The 25616-nt window shown below is 38.3% G+C and overlaps 1 protein-coding gene across 1 annotated transcript in view; it reads left to right on the forward strand.

The window, feature by feature from the left end:
- The first annotated feature begins 360 nt into the window (after positions 1-360).
- The window catches only part of acbd6 (acyl-CoA binding domain containing 6), a 70771-nt gene continuing 45515 nt past the window's right edge, over positions 361-25616 (forward strand). The window contains exons 1-3 of the mRNA XM_088927635.1: positions 361-815; positions 2203-2267; positions 3216-3312. Of these exons, the coding sequence (XP_088783761.1) occupies positions 543-815; positions 2203-2267; positions 3216-3312 (435 nt within the window). The 5' untranslated portion in view covers positions 361-542. The remainder of the gene's footprint in view (positions 816-2202; positions 2268-3215; positions 3313-25616) is intronic.

A 25616-nucleotide genomic window follows, 5' to 3' on the forward strand; every position in this document is an offset into this window, starting at 1 on the left:
TCTTTGAAGAAAGGGTTAGACAAGTTACGTGAATGACTTAGCCACTGAATTAGCTACTGAAAAACCAAGCAAGCCAAATGAACTATCAATGTTCTACTGTGCAACAACAAGTGCACCTAATGAACTTTTGTGTGATTGGCAAGTTGCAATGCCTCACTGCACAAGCTGTATTGCTGGTCAGAGGGCTTAAAACAAATTGACAACTTTTTGTGAAAGTACATAAGCTATAACTATAGTATTCTCATTCCAGAAAATGTTGCGTTTCTTTTTTCCATCTATACTGTCTATATATATACTGTATACTGTATTAACTAGGAACTTATGTACTCTGTGTATTTGGTTTTCCTTCGGACCGCTTAGGGGAGCGAACTGGAAACGGACCGCGGTGAGCAACAAGTCCTGAAACGATTAGCCAGCATCTTGGTACTGTCTGCATGAGAGAGTAATTTTAATATAATTTGTGTTACTGGAGATCGATTTAGATTATTCGAGAAATACAAACTACGATCATAACATTTATATTTATAGCACATACTCCAAATATGGCGTCTCGCTCTCCATCGTCTTCCCCCGACTCTGCTACGGGTTCAGGTACCGACCCGGCTCGGCCAGACACAGGAGAGCCGCTCGGTGGTTCAGATTCGGATTCAGACTTGGGTCTCGGGGAGGAAGGTTGCGGTGCTGGTGACCTGGGGTATCGCCTGGAAGAGACAGAGCTCGAAGCCGAGTTTGAAGCGGCAGCTGAGCGGCTCCGTGGACTGGTGCAGACAGCGAGCAGAGAACAGCTGCTTTACCTGTACGCCAGGTATAAACAGGTAAAGCAACCCCAAACCTTTGGCAACTCTTTAATAAACTGAAGCAAAGGCGTGTTTGATATGTTTTCGGGCTCAGGATCAATTAGTTTGAAACCTTCCAAATGTGCACTCAGCATGTGCATAATCAGTTGCTGTCATGTACAGTAGTTGGTGACAATGAGGGATAACCTTCGTGTTTATAAAGTACTGAGTACGTTTGGATGTAGAAACCACTAGCAATATTTTCTAGTTTCCCAAGGGATCGTTTTAACTGACGAACGTTGAATAGAAGTGTACAAAACGACTTTTCTGAAGTCGCGATTTGTGCGCAACAACGGGTTTTTTTTCTGTTGCTTTTCTTGAAGTCTGTGACGGGGGAAAGTTCCTACTTTACATCTTCAAGACAACAACTGGCAGGAAGCAATTTCCTAATGACATCTTTGAAGTCGTCAGTCAAAGACTTATTAGGACCAAGATCTGATCGGCAGAAGACTTGGATGATACCTGTTTAAATTCGCAATTTTAATGTGAGGAATATGAAAGTGCTTTAAAAATCGTTAACAAGCTCTCGCGTGACATCAGATATGGAAAATGTATAGTGCAGAAATAAATACTTCACACAGCCATTTTAAAAGATATTTGTGTGGACACCAATAATAGAGTTTTAACTGGCATGACAAAAACATGCGACACAGGGATAAGTACTATGATTGTAAGCTACTAAATGTGTATGAATCAGATAGGAAAGCAGCTCTGGTCTGGAGAATTTGGAAGTAGCAGTAACAATATGTGAATCCAGTCTGTGAATGCAAATTCATATTTGAACGTTAATCCTTATTTGAGCCAAGTACGCCTATCTGAGACATGCTGACCTATTTAAATTGAATAAAATGAGCAACGATAAAGGCAATGACATCACACACTGTGTTTCCAAGGACACATTCTCATTTTGAGCATAATCTCAAAATGTTCTGTTTCCGTGCTGCTGATGGCAGCAAGCTCTTGTGACGTACAGGAGAATAGAAGTTCAGGACTTGCTCTGCTTCATGAGATCGACATCGCTTAATAAATTCTTTAACCAGTTTTGTCTTGAATAATTATTGTTATATTTTATCACTTCAGTGCTTATTTTTTCTTTCTCTTAATTCTTGAAATTTGTAGAAAGTGCTTAAAATAAGTTTTTTAAAAAAAGTTTTCACCTTCTTCCTGCCACTTTTAAATTCAGTCCTGTATTTCCTGCAGAATGACCTCAAACATTGTTTTCATAATCTTGATACAGTACAATGTTTGCTGCTTGGACTAAAATATGTTAAGCACTTTATGATGATGCTTTCTAGCAATAGAAACTGTAAATTATGTGATAAAACTTTTTTTCAGATTTCAAATTCTGTCTGGTTTGACTTTTCAGGTCAAAGTTGGAACATGTAACACAGCAAAACCAGGCTTCTTTGACTTTGAAGGACAAAGGAAATGGTAAGTTTGAATGAACTACAGTTAAACTGGTTTAATTGGAAACTGTCTTCTTAGATAATTGTTTGTATAACTACGTTGTGATTATAAGCATAATCCATCTACAGTACCTCCTTGTAGTACTACATTGCACCTGTGACATTATTTCTCCTGGTAGTCCCCAAACATTTTGTATTACTGACAAACCTACTGGCCACGTATACTGAGTTATATACATTATTTATATGCAAAATTTAGAAATAAGCAGTTGGCATAAATGAACAGGGTAATACAATATATATCTATATATATATATCATATCAAGCACATTTAAAAAATAAATGGAATCATTTTCCACACAGTGAGCATATTGCCACTGTGAATTTAAAATAGGAATACAGTTATATTCCAGTGGATTTGCTGTTTGAAACAGCCATTGTTATCCTGTGTTCACATGATGACTAGCTAATCATATTCTTAAAGTTTGCTTCTTCTCATTGATACCTTTTCAGTTTGTTGAATATGTATTCCTTTTAGTAAGCGATAGCTAAAGTATTGTGCACAAACTCATTTTAAGTTACACGAGGCAAGAGACAAATCTGTGCGAGTCCACAAAACCCACACTAAATGTAGGTTTCAGTGTTGTCCAGAAAAAAAGAAAGGTAAATGTGCGAACTTTTACAGTGATTATAAGAAACCCAACAGACCAGGGACTGTAAGTAGGATTTCAGTTGTTAAAGGCTAAATAACATCCTAGGCAAGTAACATCTGTCAGTCAACTTATGGGATAGACTGTGACTAGATTACGTACCCGAGAAGCTGAGTTCTAGCATTGACAGTCTCCTTGCCGAACTGTATCAAAAATAGAAAACAAAACATTTGCCCTACTGAAAAGCGGTTAAGAGTGTGGTTTCTACCAGCTGGGCTCTGTAAGGCTGCTGATGGGTTACACATTGTGCTGTGATGTTGCAGGCAGGCCTGGAAGCAGCTCGGGGACATGAGCAAAGAACAGGCCATGCAGGAGTATGTAGCGTGTGTGCATTCGCTGGACCCAGAAGGAGGCCAGAAGGTAGGGACTTCTGACTCAATATCACTTAAACCTGCTATTTGTTTGGTGTCAGCTTTTGGGCACCAGGATGACGTCATGCATTGAGAGGGTGAACTGTCTCTGGGACAAGCTGTCAGATTTGTTCTAGAGATAAACCTGTTCCTGGGATTCCTACAGTACAAGAGACAGTTTCACATGATTCATCAGTAAACTACTAGCTACTAGCAACCTAATGAATATGGTCACTTGAGCAGCCCACTTGTGTCTGTAACCTCTCTTGCGTTTTTCTGTTCTTGGTAGTTTGTATACTGAAGTAATTCTGGCAGTAATTTGTAACATTAACCTCTCTCAACACAGCAACAACGATAGTGACAATCATCTTACCTAAAACAAACGTGAATATTAATGATAAGAAACTTAGGCCCACTTCAAAAATCACAAATATGCTCCTTAAAAAAATCAGAGAATCGGGTTCCAGATAGTAGCATGTTTTGCTTACTCAAAGAGCAAAAGGTCTGTTTTCTACCAAATGTTACCAAAAACATCCCTGCCCATTTGCAGCTGACAGGACTTGGCTGTTTCCCCATATATACTGTATGCCATATATATCCAGTGAGTATAATATGAAGAGGGGTGGATCAGGGATTTAGTGTTCACTGTTGTCCCTTTTGTGCTACATTTAAGAAAAGAAAATAATTTTTCAGTATGCATTGTCTTACCTTTATGACTACTGAGAATAAGTACTCTGGAACACAATCAAAAGAAAATTAAAATCTATATAAAGGGCCAGCATGGGTGTGGAGTGGATAGCGCTTCTGCCGTGTAGCACTGGGGCCCTGGGTTCAATTCCAGACCTGGGGTGCTGTCTGTGTGGAGTTTGTATGTTCTCCCCATGTTTGTGTGGGTTTCCCCCCACAGTCCAAAGACACGCTGGTAGTTTTATTGGCTTCTGGGACAGTTGGCCTTGGTGTGAGGTTGTGTGTGTCTATCTGTGTGTGTCCTGTGATAGACTGGTGTCCCCTCCAGCGTGTATACTGTACCACCTTGCGCTCACTGCATGCCAGGATAAGCTGCAGCTCCCCTGCAACCCTGTATTGGAAAAAGCAGTTAGAAAATGGTGGGATTTATAGTTTAAAGTGTGAAGTGTATGTAGATAGAACAGTTATATTTCAGAATAAACAAGTATTCCATGTCTATGTGGAACAATTATTTGTTTTATTTTGGGTATCAATTTTGAGGTGACTAAAGGATTTACAAGACAGTAGTGGCCGGACTTTAATGAAGAGGATATGGCATTAAGGAATTAGAATTGTTTGAATTCAGCATTAGGTCTTGTGTAGATTTAACAGCCCAGTTCAGCGTCAGTGTCTCTTATGATCATGGTGCTATTAGTTGCAGTTCATGCTTGGCAAATTTGACATCTTGCCCAGAGTGGTGAGTGCAGTATTGCAAGATTTTCTCTCTTCACAATTCTCATGACTATGCATTGAAGGACAATAATAATAGTATAATGTTAATTTATGAGTGTTTTTAAATAACCCTCAAAGCTCCTTACAGTAGTACACATAATACACAAAAAAATAATGGCACATATCAATATTATAGCATTAATTTTTCAGCCGTTGAGCTAATATCAGTCTTGTCACGGTTTGCTTTCAGAAATGTTCTGTTGTATCTATATCTTAATTTCAGACAGACACCTGTAAAGTACAGAAACCAGAATAGTAGTAATCCAATTTGATTTTCAAATCATTCTGTCAGCAGGATAGCAGTGAAACCCAAGCCCATAATGGTAAAAACTTTGCCCAAGAGCCAGTGTATAAATATTAAATAGTTAAGTTTCCAGTACAAATCTCTATGTAATACCTCGGGTTAGTGCAATAACATCACTTTTAACTAGGATTGATGAATTTGTTTCTGGTTGTGGTATTGATAAATAAGAGCTAAACCAAGGAAGGGATGTGCCAGATATCCCAAGATAAGTTTCCATGTGATCCAGTGTGGGACTGTGATTGACACCAGCAGCATTTAAGTTGAATAAAAAGCACATTAAGTGATCCAGAAGCCACTGGAAAATCATTAACTGACTTAACAATGGTAGTTTCTGTACTGTGTATCCAAACTCCAACTGAAGAGGTTCAAAGAGCCATTAGATACAAGACGCAATTAGAATTGAGTCGCATTGTCCATTTCAGAGTTTTTGTGAGAAAAGGCAACTTGAGCACATAGTGGTAGTTAAGTGCTTGAGGTCCTAGGTCAGTTTTTTTGTCAGGTGTCTGTTTCAGTCTATGAATTGAAGACCCCAATGTCTTAATTTCACAGTAACGTTCTAGAGCTTAAGGATAGAGACAAAAATGTACAGACAAACCTCGAGTTACATAATAGTTCCGTTCCAGAAACCCTTACGTAACTAGAAATTTACATAAGTCGAAATGCCTATTAATCACACCCCACGGGCTATGCATACATGTGTACAGTGCTGTGCAGTACATCGTTATGTCAATGAACATGTTATAGAGGTTATTTCTGTCATTTTTTTTCATGTGATGCATACAAGAAGTTAAGCTCTATATTTTATAACATAATGTGATATCAGTAAAAAAACTGAAAAAATATTTAAACAAAAAATATTTTGTTTAATTGTAGCTCACTGTAGGCAGCGTTTTAGTTGGGGGTGACAAGAGACAACACATCATCATCATCAGCTTCGTCAGCAGCTGAGGCAGCGCACGACTCGTGCGATGTGGAAGGCTGTGAGGTTGTCAGTTTGTTTGGGATGCGCGTTCAGTCACATACTGTAGTACCAGAACTCTGTTTCGTTATTATTGTTGACTTTAAAGGGGCAGATCCTTTCACATAGATAAATAGATAAGACTTTATTGATCCCGAAGGGAAATTGATGTGTTAAAGCTGTCCAGCCCAAGACAAGCAAAAACAGACATCAGAATAGACGAAAAATTATACAAAATAAATATAAAATAAATAAATAAAAATAAATACAGTACATAGGTGTGTGCAAAATATGATGATCATAGTCACTGTAAAAACAATAAAATATGTGCAAAATGTGCATAGGTATATACAGATTGAGTGTCCAAAAAAAACTACAATGATGCAACATGCTGTCCATAGACGAGCAAATGAAGGGCTAACAGTCCTAGCCTAGGGCAGCGTTATACACCCTGACAGCCGCCGGGAGGAAAGACCTGCGGAAACGTTTCCTTGAACACCGTAGCTGGAGCAGTCTGTTGCTAAAAGTGCTCTGTTGCCCAGTAACAGTCCCATGAAGTGGATGAGAGGTGTTGTTCATGATGGCTGTGAGCTTGTTCTTTGATGTTGTTTGATACGGGCAGCATTCTTTACAGTTGTATTGCCGCTAAGTTTTGTCCACCTTCAGATTTCTTTATCATTTTCATTTTCATCTCTAAATCCATTTTCCTGTGCTTCGTGCGTGGGTTGTGCACTCTTAGCATCTGCAACTTTCCAGTCATGATTACAATATCACTGAAGTCACAAACACAAGAAAATGTTTCAGAAAGAGTGAAAATTCTTTTAGCAACCGAGTGGTAGCCAGTACGAGCAAGACTGAAGGCTGAGGGAGAGAGAGGGAGTGAAGATCACCGCGAGGCGGCAGCTGTGGTAACGTAGATGAGGAACGCAAAATGTTCATAACTCGGAATTTACTCTTGACCGAAATCACGCAAGTCGCATATGACCTAACCCGAGGTGTGTCTGTATTTTTAACATAGAAATGGATAACTGGAACAGATTAGACAAGAAAGAATGAGTTTTTAATGACATTTAAATTCTCAGATTCTGTCATTACTCATGTTGTAGACATTGTATCACTGTATGTGAAGCTAGTTGTCTGTGACAGTTGGTGATAGGACAGATTAACAAATTGCTACAACTGACTGAACTGGACGTTCACAGATAATGATGGCTAAAGCCCTAGTCAATAATACTTCTTACAGCTAAAAGAACAGAAGTGCTGAGCACTGATCTGCACTATTCGCACTCAGCACTGGAATAATTTGGATAAACGTCTTAAATTCAATATTTCTTCTCTGACATTAAGATGCTTAAAGAATGACAGCAGCATTGCTGGCTTGTCGCCTGAATTGGCCAGATCTCAGAAGCTAAACAAGGACTGGATCTGGTGAGTACTGGGAAGGGAGACCTCTAAAGTTGTTGCTTTAAGTGGTGTTGGTGAATCCGTAGGTGGCACTTTTCCTTTTGAATCTGAAGTTTTAAACCAGTGCCTCAGCATGTTGACAGACTACCAAGCTGTCCTTTGAATGGAGCATCAATTCAAGGTCCTGACTACTTGAGCTTTAAAGGTCTGTGGCATTCACCAGTGGAACCCCAGTGAAACTCCTCTTTGGGCTGGCTCATTCTTATTTGCCTAAATTTCTCTTTTAATTAAATTAAATAAATTTGAATTTCTCTACCTGCTGTGTAGTTGGGTGTCACCTTTCTGTATGTAAACCATTTTAGGATCTCTTGGATGAAAAGCACTACACAAAGACATTATTTATCAAGTAATAATTGCAGTAGTAGTAATTAATTAATGCAGTGCAAGAAAAGATTAAGTGACAGCCATATGGATATTAGAGCTGATATTTTTATGAAGTTCTCTGTATTATAACTTCTCCAGAATACTGTAATTTGAAGCTAAGGAGATACTCTTATCAAGGGTGACTTGATCCTTCTCCAGAAGGTAATAACTATACTGTATGTTTACTTGCTAGAGCTTTATTGCCATTGTCTCTTCAGTTTGACTTTTACATGTCCCATGGTAGCATCTTTTAATGCATATAATGTGAAACAAATGTAGTGGTGACTTTTAAGTTCTATGCTCTTAAGATTTGTCTGTTCTGCCTCTTGCGTTTTTAACATACATTTGACAAACATTGCTTTAGTTTTAAAGAGAAGCTCGCTGCCACCACCAAGGTTGAATTTGATACTCAATGTAACTCAGGGTGATACTCAACGAGACATTTTCAAGAAAAGTCAGGAAAAGTCTCAGACCTCATAACCTCAGTACCTGCTCACTGAGGTTATGTGCTGAGCAGTTCTGTACTGTATTTCATTATGTTTTCAATATGTGTATGGATCAGCAGAAATTACCCAGAATTGGGGAAACAGGCAACAGTCATGCCACTTGCAAAACACAAATGCCCCAAGACACTAAATGATTTCAGAGCAGTGGCATTGTCCTTTTTAGTTATAAAATGATTTGAGTAAATTGTTAAAAGGCATGTTCCCCACCACTCAGAGAACCTGCTGGTCAAAGATGCTACCCTAACATTACTGAATCTCTTATGAATTAATTCACATCTGAAAGGTCCCAAGACACATGCCAGAGATTGATTTATACAGTAGATTTCGGATCAGCCTTTAGCACCATTCAACCATGCTTGTTAGTGGAGCGATTACTCTCAAATTTTAATCTGGACTTTAATATTGTAGTCTGGATCTTAGACTTTTGACCAACAGATCACAAAGAGTGAGGGTAAGTGGTCTTGTATCAGGGCAGCTTTGTTCTTCCACGGGGTCTCCTCAGGGCTGTGTGCTGTCCCCTATCCCGAACATTCTGTATACAGACAGCTGTAGAAGCCCTTTAGTGGACAGGCACATCATTAGGTTTGCTGATGACTTGTCAATTTCAGTCTCCTCCAAGACACAGACACTGATCATTGGCCTGTCGTGGGTTATTTTGTTGATTGGTGTAACAGCTCCTTCCTTCAGCATAGTGTGTCAAAAACCAAAGACATGATCATTGATTAGAGAAAGCAACCACCAGCTGCAAAACCAACAGTTATTGAAGAGCAAGAAATTGAAGTTGTCAACAGTTACAAATATCTTGGCACTGTTGTTAATTACAAACTAACCTTTGAGGAAAACACAGATTCCATATGTAAAAAGAGACAACAGTGATAGTTCTTCCTAAGAAAAATCTGCTCTTTTAATGCGTGTACTACAACAATGACTTTGTTCTTTAGAACTTTCTTTGAATCCGTCTTAATATTCATTCATACAGGTGTAATAAAACCAGATTGAGCAGGATTGTGAAGCTAGCTAACAAAATGATTGGTGTACAACTACAGCTTTCAGACAACTACATCAAGCAAATAGCGCTAAAGGCCAATATAATCATTGATTGTCATGACCACCCCTTGAACAGTGAATTTCACTTCCTTCCATCTGGATGTTGATTTAGATGGCCCAGATTCTAGACCAATAGAACTAAGTCATCTTTTATTCACACAGTTATCTACCTGCTTAATTTAGACAACTCACTGTACATTTATTTTATATATAATGCAGTCTGTAAGTATTTGGACAGTGACACAATTTTTCTTGTTTTGGCTCTGTACTCCAGCACATTGGGTTTGAAATGAAACAATGACTATAAGGTTAAAGTGCAGAATGTCAGGTTTAATTCGAGGGTATTTTTCGTCTATATTGGGTGAACCATATAGGAATCACAGCCCTTTTTATACATAGTCCTCCCATTTTAGGGGACCAAAAGTATTTGGACATTTGGCTGCTCAGTTGTTTCTTGGCCAGCTGTGTGTATTTGCATCATTAGTTCATGTGCAAGAGAGCTAACAAAAGGTCTAGAGCTGGTTCTAGATGTAGCATTTGCATCGAGTCTGTTGCTGCTGTCTCTCAACATGAGGACCAAAGAAGTGTTAATGCCATTAAAGTGGGTCATCGTGAGGCTGGAAAATCAGAATAAATCAATCGGAGACGTAGCCAAAACATTAGGTGTGTCAAAATCAACTCTTTGGTACATTAAGAAGCAAGAACGCACTGGTGAGCTCAGCAATAGCAAACAACCAGGTAGACCGTGGTAGACCACAGTAGTGGATGACCGCAGAGTACTTTCAATCATGAAGAAAAACCCCTTTTCAACTGTTGAACAGATCAGGAACTCTCCAGGATGCAGGCATAGATGTGTCAGTGACTACCATAAAGAGATGAATATACCAGCATAATCTCAGAGGGTTCACCACAAGATGCAAACCACTGGTAAGAAAGGCCAGGTTACAGTTTGCTAAAAAGTAATTTAAAAAGCCTGTAGCGTTCTGCGAAAAAGCCTTATGGACAGATGAGATGAAGATTAACCTGTACCAGAGTGATGGAAAGAGAAAAGTATGAAGAAAAAATGGAACTGCTCATGATCCAAAGCATACCACCTCATCTGTGGAACATGGTGGAGGTAGTGTCATGGCTTCGGCATGTATGGCTGCCAGTGGAACTGGCTCACTTGTCTTTATTGATGATGTGACTGCAAATAGCAGCAGCAGGATAAATTCTAAAGTGTACAGAAGCATCTTATCTGCTCAGATCCAACCAAATGCTTCAAAACTCATTGGATGGCGCTTCACCTTGCAGCAGGACAATGACCCCAAACATACAGCTAAAGCAACTATGGAGTTTTTCAGGGCCAAAAAGTGGAATGTTCTTGACTGGCCAAGTCCATCACCCGACCTGTATCCCATTGAGCATGTATTTCACTGAAGACAAGACTGAAGGCAAAAAGCCCCTGAAACAAGCAGGAGCTGAAAATGGCTGAATTACAGGCCTGGCAGAGCTTCAGCAGGAAAGATACCCAGCGTCTGGTGATGTTTATGGGTCGCAGACTTCAGGCAGTCATCGATTGCAAAGGATTTGCAACCATGTCAAATATTATTTAAGATTATGTTAATGTGTCCAATTACTTTTGGTCCCCTGAAATGGGTGGACTATGTGTAAAAAAGGGCTGTGATTCATATATGGTTCACCCTATATACAGTAGATGTAAATACCCTCGATTAAAGCTGACATTCTGCACTTTAACCTCATAGTCATTGCTTTATTTCAAATCCAATGTGCTGGAGCACAGAGCCAAAACAGCATAAATTGTGTCACTGTCCAAATACTTATGAACTACACTGTATATTGGTTTTCTTTCTCACCGTACATCAGTTAAATATATAGTTTAAATGTCTTGTGTAATGTGTTATGTCTATAAATGTATTATGTGTTATGTCTTTACCTGCTTGCAAAGCAAATTTCCCATCCGTGATTAAGTAAGAGACAGAAATCAAGTTGGTTTCCGTAATGAACAAGTACATTACTGGGACAAGTAATAGGTTTATTCCATGCTGAAAAGAGAAGAAAGAAAACAACATTTCTACCGTGGAGCCTTCTTCAGGTGTGAGAAAGAAAACATTTCGACCGTGGAGCCTTCTTCAGGTGTGACTTCAGGTGTGAACACCTGAAGAAGGCTCCACGGTCGAAATGTTGTTCTCTTTCTTCTCTTTTCAGCACGGAATAAACCTATTACTTGTTCCTTTGCAGCCTATGCATGCTGACGCAGCTACCCACCTGAACTACTTCAAGTACATTACTGTATGCACGATATACCCAAAAATTATTTCTTTAGAAACTAAAATCATGTTTATATAACTGTTTATGTTTTTTCCCTCCAGTGAAATGAGAAAAGAAAAAGATGATCTCTTAATGTGGAATGTCTCCTCTGTGATTTTTTTTTTCACTGAAATTAAATGTTTCGTTTTTGTACCTAAGAGCAAGGCTCCCTGAGACAGCATTAACTTCCATTTTAACAGTAACATTAGCAAATTACAGGACAGCTACTTTCATGAGACTTTTTCTGAACAATGATTTATGACTATTACAATAATCTATCATAATAGCCAAATGAAACATGCTTAATTAAACTAATTATTTTTAGTTCAATTCAATTTCAATATTTCATTCATTTTTAGTTCAATTTAGTTCATTTTAGTTGATTTAAAGAGATCTCTAAAAATGCCTGAGCTGTATCGCACAACAGGAGTGAACCTGGCTGAGTGGGGAAGACCCAACCTTTCCAGCGCAGGTTTTGCCAGCAGGTGGCAGTAAGTCACAAGGCATTAAAACCCTGTTTAACTACAACAAAACACATTAACAATAGTAATGACAGAAAGACTTAAAACTATTGCTTAGATTCTCTGAGACCCATGATGTTATTTGACTTCATTTGGCTGGTGTCTTAATTTCAAAGTAACACTTTTACATTTCAAAATGAAAAACTAATTGAATACAGATGCAGCCATTCAAAGTTCACGGTACAAACCCCATACCGCACGCAACTATGCACAAGCCCCCGCGCCGTACCGCAGTACGTGATTGGCTGGCCAAAATGACTGACAGGGGCACTCGTGGGGCATTGGTCGGTAGTGAAAAGATTTAATCATTTCATCTCTTTACTGTGCACGTTTTAATCCGCTTAGTATTGAATATTTATATGGAATTTTACAACTAAAGGGAAATTTTAGTAGCTGAGCATAAAAAGAATAGGAGCATAACGCATCTGAAGGTCATAATTATATTATGTATATATAGTATATTGCTGGTATTGGTAGTTTAAAGAAAAAATACACACCAGTATTCCATTTCTCCCTTAACATTTTAAGCATCAAAGTCTTACATGTGGTTATTTCGGAAATGTTTTTACGTGCTCCTTCTGACCATATTGCTGTATGTTTATATACTATGTGAAATGGATCGTTTTAACCTATTCTGCGAATACGCTCGTTTCGGAGTAAACAAAAGCATACTTTTAGAATTTGATTAATAGGGAATATAATATGAAATCGCAAAGCTAGCTAAAGAAATGAATAACATTATGACTATATTCATGTACTGTAGCACAAACAGTAGTATAAGACTTTCTATTGATATGTGTATGGCTGTTTCAGTACTTGATACGTGTCTGTTTCTGTGGTGGATGGCTTAAGTGACTGAGGATGAGTGTTCAAATCCAGCTGTTGCCATGAGTTTTCTTTTAACAAATAAACATTTCCTTGAAAGACTAAAATATCAAATATTATGGGCACTATATTGAACATTTTTTATTATATTATATTTATATCACAACATGTTCGAAGCAAAGTCATTTATTAATAACAACGAATAATTTCAAGCTGCTACTGATATTATTACTGCCAATAAATATTATCGACACTATATTGAATTTGTTGGTCTTTCTAAATCTCACAAAACATTCAAAGTTAAGTGATTACCATTTTCCATGAATACTTGCGCTTGTTATCACAGTAAAAGAAACTCATACTTTTCAGAATTTAATTATTATTTTGGAAACGTTTTTACGTGCTCCTCCTGACCATATTGTTTATATACTTTGTGAGAAAAGTGATATTTTAACCCTTTCTGCGAATACGCTCGCTATCGGAGTAAACAAAAGCATACTTTTAGAATTTGATTAATAGAGAATATAATATGGATTCGCGTATCTAAATAAATTAATAACTATATAACTATATTAATGTACTGTTCCACAAACAGTAGTATAAGACTTTCTATTGGTATGTGTATGTCTGTTTCACTGCTTGTCGTGTGACTGTGTTGGTGGCGTGATGGCTTAAGTGACTAACTTATAACCCTGAGGTCGGAGGTACGAGCCCAGCTGTCGCCATGAGTTTTCTTTTAACAAATAAACATTTCTTTGGAAAATAAAATAGCAAATATTATTATTATAGCAAATATTATATCACACCACAGAAAGTGACGTGTCAAGCAGTGAAACAGCAATACAGATATCAATGGAAAGTCTTATACTACTGCTTGTGCAACAGTACATGAATATAATTATATCGTTATTAATTTATTTAGATACGCGATTCCATATAATATTCCCTATTAATCAAATTCTAAAAGTATGCTTTTGTTTACTCCGATAACAAGCGTATTCGCAGAAAAGGTTAAAACGATCAATTTTCACAAGTTATATAAACGTACAGTAATATGGTCAGAAGGAACACATAAAAACGTTTCCGAAATAACCACATGCAAGACTTTGATGCTTAAAATTTTTAGAGAGAAATGGAATACTGGTGTGTATTTGTTCTTTAAACTACCAAGACCAGCCATATACAGTATAGTTTACATACAGTGATATGTTTATGTTCCTAAATTAGTATCTTTTATGAGCATGTGAAAGGCGTGGTGAATCGGTGATTCTCAAGACTTACTTTGTATGATTGAAAACGAATACGTGATCGGATCAACGAAATGCTGTGGTGTTACTTTTTGTCAATGAAAAAAAAATGTATTTTCAGTTAACAAAGACGATTACAAAGAATGTGGACCAGGGTAATACTTTTAAGTTTACAGTTTGTCCAGAGTCATTCATTATTAATACTATTAGTAATATCTCGGTAAAGACTTTGATGCATAAAATATTTCTGCATAATGTACTCTTGTCCAACTGAGCAATCTTGCTTTCATAAAATATACCAACTTTTTAATGTCTAATGATTAACATGCTGTAATACACAGTTAAATTTAAAAGTCTAAGGAGTATACAACTTAAATTCTTAATTGAATAAAGATTGTCCTTCAGCAGTGATCAGGATTCGAAACCGGGTGTTTTCTGGTGACAACTCAAATGCTGTACATGAGAGGTTAAGCTTTATTAGCTCCACCTGGCGGTTTTACAAGGTGATTCCGGATACTATTAACAATCTAATTTGCATACGGTAAAGGGCGGTATGACGCAGAATGACGCGTTATGACGCTATTTGATGCGCTACGCCCACCGCATTGTACCGCAGCGTGCCCCGCTCGTTTTGAATGGCTGCATCTGTAGTTATATAAATCACCTTGCAATGCAGAGGTCTGCAGTTTTTTTTGTCATGTGCCATAGTCCATTAGGATTGTATTGCCTTTTGAGCACTATTTAATTTTGTTTTACAAAAAGGAACAATAAAAACAAAAAAAAGTTCTGGAGCTCAGTTTTAAAAAAGCTAAAAGTTATGTTCTATGAGAACCAATGTAGACAAAAATATACAAATTAGTCACATTGTGCAATGAAGTTCAGATTGCACTTAGTGATTTACTGTGTACTGCACATCAAAAGAAAAATATTATAAATTGCATGTTTTAGAAAAAGTGTATAGAATTTGGATATTGAATAAATCTTTTGTATTATCGACTTTAGTGATCGGGAGTAACCGTGAACTCATTTGAATCATGGTGACTGCTGCATAAGCATTAAGTTGCCTCTATCTGAAAAAAACATATATAAAAGAACCACTGTGTCTAGCTTATCAAATTTATTGACAAGCTGGGCATAATGCCGAAGTACAGAGGCACCTTCGTGTCAGCAGTATATTGGGAGATGGATTAAGTAAGTGCGTTTTAAACAGTAAGTAAACAAAGGTATCTAACCTGCCAAGATCTTAGAGTGAAATGTAGTCCATACAGTGATAGGCTACCATCATGCAGACTGTGAGTCACACATCTTGCCAGGATTTGCTCATCACTATCAACTGTGCTGGTCTGGAGAGGAGGGTCTAGTCACTATAGAACTCCACTTGTAGGAACTGATGCCAGCTTGACTACATGGACATGATACAACATTGATGAAGTCCTGGCATCACACTTGCTTCCCTTCCAGTGACCTCAATCTGATGCCATCTCTTGTCCTGCTGGAATGTCATGCCCTCGTGCTGCTCAGGTAGCATCTGTTTTCTCGGGTGATGGGAATCGGACTGTTATTCTGTGGATGCCTTTCTCACCAGCCCCATGGAGGATTTGTGGGATGACTTTAGCATCCAGGGCAACAGAGATCAATGAATGGGCACATGCTTTTCCAGGTATTATGTGAGGAATGGGACAAAATCCCACAAGACACCACCAGGAGCTGGAGCAAAGCATTGTTTGCAGGTCTGCAGCACCAACAACAGCACCAACACTCCTGTATCCTTAACAGTAGACACCCTGTTGATCAACCCAATTGGTTACAGATATTAAACAGCATAATTTGTAAATCCATAAAGTGTCAGTTTACTTAATACAGAATGTTTGCAATAACTTTAACATGAAAGTGTACATTCCAAAAAAATGTACAGTTATTATCTACAACAAAAGCCATGAACATGACAAATAAATATTACAAAGACAACAAACCAGTGGTGTCAAATTAATTAGCTGTAGTGGGCTAGATTTGATTGATGTGCTTCAAGCAGGTCCAAATACAATACATTAATGAAGTACTAGGCACCATTACACTATATTTGTCATGTTTTGTGGTTTTAGTGTTTATACAATGACATACCCACCTTTTAAATTCTATTAGACGTCAGTGTTTGTTACATGCTAATTTAGAAAAAGTTACTCATTCTTCAAGTATGTAATGTTTTTTTAGCTTTATTCGCTGTAATTATTTTAAATGTTAAAGTCGTGATAAAGTTTGGTAATTCAGGAGCATCATTCACAGTGCTTTAGTGTTGAAGTCAAAGGTTTCTGCGTCATGAAGACATATACAGAGGTTTGTCGTTCCCAGCATTTTTCCTGGAGGTGACGAGAGGTAAAGATCAAGTCAGTTGTGCCTCTTGATGTTATAACTCTACACTGAAGCTCAACCAGGCATGTTGTGAGTAAAGGTGTAGTGCTAGGGTGCACAACTTCTAGCTGGAGATCCACAGTCCACCTTGTCTTTTTCAGTAATAATTATAATAATTAATAATTGCTTACACTTATATAGTGCTTTTCTGGACACTCAAAGCGCTTTACAGGTAATGGGGATCCCCTCCACCACCACCAATGTGCAGCATCCACCTGGATGATGCGACAGCAGCCATAGTGCGCCAGAACGCTCACCACACACCAGCTATCAGTGGGGAGGAGAGCAGAGTAATGTAGCCAATTCATAGATGGGGATTATTAGGAGGCCATAATTGGTAAGGGCCAATGGGAAATTTGGCCAGGACGCCGGGGTTACACCCCTACTCTTTTCGAGAAACGTCCTGGGATTTTTAATGACCACAGAGAGTCAGGCGCCTGTTTACAGTATAGTGTCCCCGTCACTATACTGGGGCATTAGGACCCACATGGACCGCAGGGTGAGCGCCCCCTGCTGTCCCCACTAACACCTCTTCCAGCAGCAACAGTAGGTCTCTTTAAATCGCCACCGAAACACCTGGGCACAGGGGTTAATCTGGTTTGTTTAGGCAAATAATTATGGCAATTTGCTATTTAGGAAATGAAAACCTTTCGACATGTCAAACCTTCAAGGCTGGAATTGTGCACCCCTGGCACAGAAACTTAAGTGTTATAAGGAGAAAATGAAAACAAGCATTTTGAAAAACAAAAAAAGGTCCCTCTTATTTGGATTAATAGTTTCAAATGCAAATGTTTTACCTCTGTAGTTTTTAGCCTGATTGAAAACTAGATATTTAGGAAAACATGAGACGTGTTACTGGAGTACTGGGAATACTTGTTCTCTGGAAGAGGCTGCCCTGCCAGATTAATGAGGCTGCTAAGCAAATAAATGCTCTAGATTGGCCAAATGATTTCCTCATATTCGTGACCTTCCTTACATTGTCCAGAACCCGGTGAAAACCATTAACATTTCCTAGGTGCCTAATTCAAAATCTTATTAGCCCGGAGTAAAGCATTTTTGCATTTAAAAGAGAGAATAGAAGAAAATGTTTTAGCCTAAGATTCAATACATGTATTACATTGTATTTTTTTAATCAAAGGGTTACTGTAAGAAGAGATCTGTCGCAATAGTAAGGTTCTTAAATAACAGTAGGTTTTACATAGTACTGAATATAGGGATCTATCCTCTTTCTCTATCACAAGTGTGTGTGCAGCCTTGGCATTTTTGTTCCTTTCCATTCCCTAGTCCCTGTTGATGCAGTTCCTTAATTCTTTAAGCAGTGAGTTAAAGAGTTAATCAATGGCCAGCTAAGTAAATTAAACAGGATGCTGTTGTTCATCCTTGCTGTAGGAAGGAGGGGCACAATAGCTGCAAACCACTGATAAGACCTTTGATGATGCTGATAAGTCTTTAACACCTAGTCTTATTGTTAATGAGACCAAAATACCTGTAAATGTAACAAAAACCCACAAAAGAATGCATTAAACAGAAAGGTCTCAAGTTAAAAATGATTTTGCAACGGGTGGTTTCACCCTCAAATGACAGCTTGGAATCACTGGGCTTTGGAGGATCCCTTGGTGGTCTGTGATTAAAACAAAACACAACCACCCAAAACAACAGTCAAAAGTGTGCTCTTTACATACCAAACTGCCCCCTGCGTGGGCTGATGGATTTCATGCCTCATCAGCCCTCCTGTCAGAGAGAGAGATCCTTTGTGGTGAAGCTCCCACCCTCTGGGAACCCCTGACCACCTGCAAACACAGCCCACTCCCCTGACACCAGGCTGCCTCCTGACTCCCTTTGCCACTGAACACAATTAACACTCTCCTGATCTCCTGCCTGCTGTATGATTGTGCCTGTCTAATGCAATTAGCATCTACAGGTCTTTGTCCTGACCAGAGCTATAAGGCTGGGGGCTTGCTGACAGAGTGTTGTGCTGTCAGGTCGCAGGGACAGTACACATTTCCTCCCCAGCAGATCAGAACCTGGCCGTTTATTTCTTCTTGACCTGTTAACAGATTGATGTTATCCGTAGAGGCCAAAACAGAGGAAAAGTTGTAAATGAATTTCATTGTGCAGGTTCAGTAATTCACCTCTTAAATCTCAACAAAGTTCACCTTGGCGGATGTATTGTGGTTTTTGCACTCGCACTTTGGTTTTAAATCGTTTTGCTTTTGTTTCCTGTGGTTCTGACAAGGTTTCACTTTATTATGATGGTCCATGGTATTACCACAGAGCACATTCCTTAGAAAAGTATAGCATGGGATTCCTATAGTTCTGTGTAGGAAAGCACCATTCCACATATTAAAACTACTCCAAAACTATAGTGAAGCCTTTATCCTACTACAGCCTCTCTCAATTGAGCTAACCCTCCGCATTATGTCTGAACAATATTTCTTAAATCCAAAGTATTAGTGAGAACTAATTAACATTGTTTAATGCGTGCTTCTCTCAGCACTAGGCTCACACAGAAGTCAGGAATATTCCTGACAGGAATACACTATTAGGCATGAAATGTGTATTGATGGAGCTGTGTTGACGTTGACAGTGCTATGAAAATTAGTGTCCACGTGTTGCATCACATGTTATTTAATCCACTATGTATATATAAAAACATGAATGGAAACAGATACCATTGTGAAATAACTTATGTTTATGTAACATTGTTTATTATATTTTATAAATTAGAGAATAACATTGTTGGAGGTGGAAGGGAACAATCATAATGTGAATGATGGTGATTGGGTGTCTATCTTTCTCTGGCATATAGATGACAATTGCCGGGGGAAAATGTTATTCGTTTAAAAGTTAGCTGTGTTTAGCCTAGGACACAACCTGTTATTTTCTGTTGCCGTTGTGCTAGCACAGAGTAAAAAAAAAAAATTGGATGCAGTCTTTTTCTCTCTCTGAGGATGCACGCTCTAAGTTATTTATCAAGAAGTCCCGAAAATGATGTCTCTTAAGTGCTGACTTGTAGAATAGAGGCAGGGCAGTTCAGATTTTGATCGAGAGAAAGATGAGGGAACATCAGTAAGCCGTGAAGTTAAAACCTTTTCTGGATTCTCCCTTTGCTTGAGGTTTAACCCCCACATTTGTAAATAGTAATATATGAATCTGTGGTGTCCAAAATGTGGGTCGGTCCTTGGTTTAAAGTCTCATCCAAAAGATTCTTCTGCAGCGTAGTGCCTTGCAGATCTGTGAGGAAAAGGGTTTGGAATCTCTGAACCAGAAGAGTGCATCACACAGTGCATCACACCATCAGCAGTGTCATATGCAGTAGCATCTTTGGTGGATCGATCCCAGTACTGTCTAGTTGAATCCTTGCTTGCTTTAAGAGATCTGAGGATATCTGGCTCTATAACAGAATAAGCTGATGACTACTGTAGTTGTGTGTAATGTCTCCAGGTACACGCATGGTAGAAACATGCTACTGAAACCCCCTTTGTGTGCGATTCTGAAGGTTTTGAGGAAGTGCTTTGAGTCTCCTTCTTTCAGTTGTGTTGAGCAACTGCCTTGTTGTCATGCATGCTTGGGCTTGCTTTCATTTAGAGCTTTGCTTTGAAATCATTCATCCGGTAAATTATACACCATTATAATAACAGCTTCTCACCTGAGACCGGCGATACAGTAACAGCTGACAATTATACAGTTACAGCAAAGGAGCAGAGGCTCAGAAAATAAAGAATGACGCTTTGCTTCTCGTTTTCCATTCCAGCTGCCAGAGTGGGTGCTTTTGTGAACAGTGGGCCACAGACACAATAGACTGAATGAATTTCACTACCGTTGTGCTTGTGTTGTGTTTCTTTGGCGTTATTGAGGTGTAAAGTTGTAAATGGGTATTTTTGGAATGCCACATGAGGGATATGGAAATAGGGTCTGAAAACAAAGATCTAATTTCAGATTGCTGACTGCCTTAGCAATGGATTTGTTTTGATTTTTGCCTCAGAAAAGTAGAGGGGAATTTTCCCCTAGAAAGATACAGTTCCGGGCTCAACTTTAAAAGATCACAGTGTCCTTACCACCACAACATGTCTTCCATTTTTGTCTTTTAACAGTTTTTCAGTTATGCCTTTGTGCTATGTTCAGTGAACTGAATTTGAGATAATGATGTGTATATATAAATATACTCATCATAATGAATGCATAATGTTATTTTAATTTGTTAATTTGAAAAAGGCGTATTGAAACACCTCTTATTCATATTCATTAGTGAAACCCTATACTGACTTTAGAAGACCTTGCCACTCATTTCAGAAATTTGTTAAGAAAATATTCATTTATTTGCATCCCAGCCTGAAGTGGTGAATGGACATTGATGTAAAGCATTTAGACATAATGCCGAAAAAAATTGAAGAATTAAGTACTGTATCTAAGTCCTACTGTCATCTGAACTGTGCCATGCTTCTAAGCCTGCAAAACTTTGTACAGGTATGGTAGTTCAGGCTTTGACTCTGTCTGCATTACCTTTGGAATACATAATTTCTGTGGATTTCAATTTCTATGCTGCCCAAGAATGCATTGATCTAATTTGGTGCATTATATTATGCATTATATGCACCAAATAATGATACATGTTCTTCCGACAGTCCTGTTTTTGTGGTAATTTACAGGCGATGATTGGCAATCAACCCTGAAGATTTTTCTTAGTATTATTTCGCTTATATATTAGATATAAGCAGTTAGTCCGTTACAGTCAGATAGAAGCATAAACATCTTAAGTTGTAAACTAGGGCTCAGATTAAGTGAAAGCATTATGTTTGAGACTGAGTGGTCCTTAATTTGTTTTAATCTGCACCCAGTGGTGCACAAAATCACTGGATGTAGTTTTAACTAACATTTAAAATTGACATTTGAAATATGGAGACAAGAGTTGCAGGCTCTTGGCATAGTCATAAGCAGGACTCAAAGTAAGCGTTTTGCAAACGATTCAGGTCTGAACATAATCTGTCTGTGGTTCAAGTTAAATAAAATCGTGCTCAAGTTTTTGAAAGCTGAGGGGGTAGTTAATTGTGCTTTCCACTGGGGGATTCCAGTGAAGTCTTACAACTGTCTTCCTCAAGACTCTAGGGTTGTTCTCTGCATTGTGCCTGATTTAAAGCTGGGAAACTATACATTATTTTTATATGCTTTTTTTATATAAAGCAGCTTCAACAATGAATAAAAGTGCTTATTGTTTTGAATCTTGAACAAGGCATTTGTCACTGATTTGTCTCTGTGCCTCTTGTAGTTTAATGTTCTTCATAATTTTCCTATTGAGTACATATAACGAGTTGTGATGCAGTCTTCCTCCAGTTCAACTAATTTATGCTGTTATATTTGGATTTCAGACGTGGCACATTGTTACCTTTATGAACATGAATCAGTTATGCAAACTATCTGTAACATTATTGAATTACTGAATTTCAAAAGATCTTAAAGGGTGCATGAAAAAATAAAGAAGTTGAGAAAAGTAATCTGCCTTGTCTTGACAATTGTGTTGTTTTTTAAAATAAATTGCTACTTTATTGTGCTTCTTGTACGTCCGTGACTTTAAAAAAAGAATCTTTATAAGTTTAAGATTCGAAGAATTGGGCCTAAAAAGTTCATTCACAGTAGCAGTCAGAATCTCTTTGGAAAGAGTGCATTAAAATTTTGAAATGCATAAGAACTTGCAAAGAAAGACCCCCCCCCCCCCCCAAAAAAAAACCTGAAACATTGTGTTTTTGTCTATTTGTAAATAGGGCTGAAGCTCTCTGCTGATCTTACTCAAAATTAATAGATCATCTGAAACAGACAACCAGCTGAACGAGTGTTTGTTTGAAAGCTAAGAGTAACAGATAACACATCGTTTTGTTGTATGTTAAAGGTGTAAAGGTGTCATCATTTTGCTCATTTAGGCCATTAGGAGCTTTTAAACTTGACTGTTTAAAAATCAAGGTCTCCCCTCTTAGAAACAAACACCTCACCTGCAGAAGTACACTCATTATGTAGCATAATTTCATAGAATATGACTGAAGTCTAGAATTTAAGATGACTTATTCCTAACAATCACATGTCTACTAACTGTCTATGTTTTGGCTATAGAAATCTGTGGACCACGATGTAATAGAGCATGTACAACACGTTCTAGACTGTAGTGGCAAATGAATGACTCTTAAGACAACAGGAATATGGAACATTCTTGGATTGATAGACTGCCCAGCTGGCTTTCAGCCTCTCAGATTTCAATTGAAGATATTACTACCTACCAATTGTCTTCAAACCTAAACAGTTCACAACACATTGGAGCCACTGCAGGAGAGAGCAACAGAATGCAGGGTTTCAGCAGCCTATACAGTGTGCAAGTAACGTTACATTTCTCAGGGTAGATAAGGGGATAGGGCGCATGCTCAGTAATTTTAACAATTCTCTGACCTTGGTTTGCTGTCTAATGTTTTGATATCCAAGAACCTTCCCGCTATATGGTATCTTACAGTATTCTTTTACTGTTTCTCATACAAATTATTTGTGTGTACCACATAGTCCACTTAGCACTCTGAGTGCTCTACCTTCCTGAAACTCTTGAGTACCATTATCTGATCCAGGACGTACTGTAACGATGTGGTTACCATTTTCTGTGAGGTCTTCTTTAAAACCTTTGGTGCAGTAACCACATCTGTTACGTGGGAAATAGCCTTTTTTAGGATTATGTTCCCTTAATCATGATTGTAGTGCAATTAAGCATGACAGAAATTTTGCTGTGTATTGTATTGTGTTGTCTTGTACACCTAAACTCTTATTATTGCCTCTTTTAATAAAACAATATATTAAATCTTCTGCTTTACTCTTATAAATCTGTTCTAATGGATTACTTTGGCCTTTCAGAGCTATTTGTTATTTGTCACTTTTGTAGGGCATCAGCACTGAGCGGAGGAGCAGTTTGGGTTATTAATATCACTGCAAGGTTGCATGTACCTGCCAGGTCTCAAGCTTCTCTGTCACGCAGCGTGGAGTCTTGGGGAAAGTGTAATGTCGAAACTGCCCACTTTTGAACCAGTGACAACTGCTGTTGTACCTTCTTTCGGAGAGAGGGCTGCCAGCTTTTGTCAAGGGCGTTGCAACCACTGAATCCAATCCTATAGAACACGTTTAAGCTGACCATTTGAGACGATTTTTGGAGCGATTTTTAATGGGTTTCTTCCAAAGGCACTGTAGCCTCCATCACAGAATTAGGAGAAAGGTTCGGACTTAGGTGTTGTGATCCGAGATATTCAGCTCTGTCCTGATCTATTATCGTGTAACTTTATTTTCGTAACCTTAATTTTGTGATTTTGTGAGCTCGCAGAAAAGACATTTCATTGCCAGCATCTACCGCTGCACGCTGTATTGTGCATTTGATTAATAGACTTTGATTTGATTTATCAGTGCATCCTGCAGATCTCTCTCACTGTGCTTTTCTCACTTTCACCTTGGAAGTTGCTCTTACTGACATTCCCCCCAAAATATTAGATGGCCAAACATAAGCTGCACGTGAATATTAGAGCACAATTATAGCGTTTTCTTTATCCCTGTTGAAGTGGGAGGGACCCATTTCTTCGTTGGAGATTCATATCCATGCTTCTGATGTGAAATTTCATGTGAGGCATTACTGTTGTACTACCAGTGCTGCATTGCACAGTTTTTTTTTGTACTTTTTTTTTTCTGAGGGTGTGTAGAAAATGACAGTTTAAGCAAATATCTTGTTAGACGGGTAGTAGAAAACAGATCAGTTTGACGGTGGCCTTTTTGCTTGACCTTTAACTTTTCCACACAAAATGAAAGAGACTGACTGTCAGCATTTCGAGTGATGTCCACAAAGGCGAAGTGTTTTCAGAAGACAAGCTTGACAAGGATCCAGGCCTCTCTAGGTCCAGCTCTCTCCTTGGCAGATAATTGTTTTATGTTGTAACTTTAAAACTGTCCTAAAGGGAGATTTAAATTGAAGTTTGGCTGTCTGAAATAAAAGCCTGTCATAGCTGACACTGCCAGTCATATCTCTGAGGTCTTTCCCACAATGTAACTGTCACTGCCCATCAACTGCACGCCGGATCCCGTGACAACTTCCTTTAGTGCTCACTGCAGTTTAGGTCTATATGTGTTGACGGGCCTCAAAACTGCACAAAACAGAAGAAAACTTTTCTTTTTTTAAGTGATTGTGTTAGTGCAAACAAAGCCTCGTGTTTCCATTACAATGGGGAGCTTTAACATAGTTAGAGATGTACTATGAAAGGGAATGCTGGTGGTTGCTTAAAGTTCATTACATTTTGGCTGGAAGCAGCACTTAGATAAAACAGTGAATCAGCGACATTTGCTGTAAAGCCTTAATAAAAAAATGAATTATTGTGTAAATGCAACTGCGGGGTCAGATTTCCTCCACCAGGAAGTTCACTTTAAGCATCTCATATATGCTGGAGAGATTGCCGTGCTTTTAAGGTTCAAGAGCAAGGAGCTGTAAATATTGGAGAGAGCGCTATTAAGGAGCTCTTATGAACTGTCCTATAGAAAGCTTATTTTTCATGATACAGAAAATCTGTATTAATCTTAATTCTGATCACAGAGTTTTTTACTTCAGCCCTTTGAAATCTTGGGTTTAAAAATGTTACGTCAATAACTTATAGGGTGAGCAGCAGGCTTTAAAAGTTGTATTGGGATGTAGCAGTAATGCAAATGTTTGATCTATGTTTTTGAACTTCTGAACATATTAAGTCCCCTGCTTTCTGGATTTTGTTGTGTACTCACCCAAATTGGAATTGCCAGTTAAGTAGCCATGGAAAAGATTCAGAGCAACATTGTAATTTTAATTTCCCAGTCCTACTCTATAGTTTACAGTGCTAATCATATGATCCTATGAGCTGTGACTTACAGT

Source organism: Atractosteus spatula, chromosome 11 (genome assembly GCF_055471065.1).
Source record: "Atractosteus spatula isolate fAtrSpa1 chromosome 11, fAtrSpa1.hap1, whole genome shotgun sequence".
Lineage (NCBI taxonomy): Eukaryota > Metazoa > Chordata > Actinopteri > Semionotiformes > Lepisosteidae > Atractosteus > Atractosteus spatula.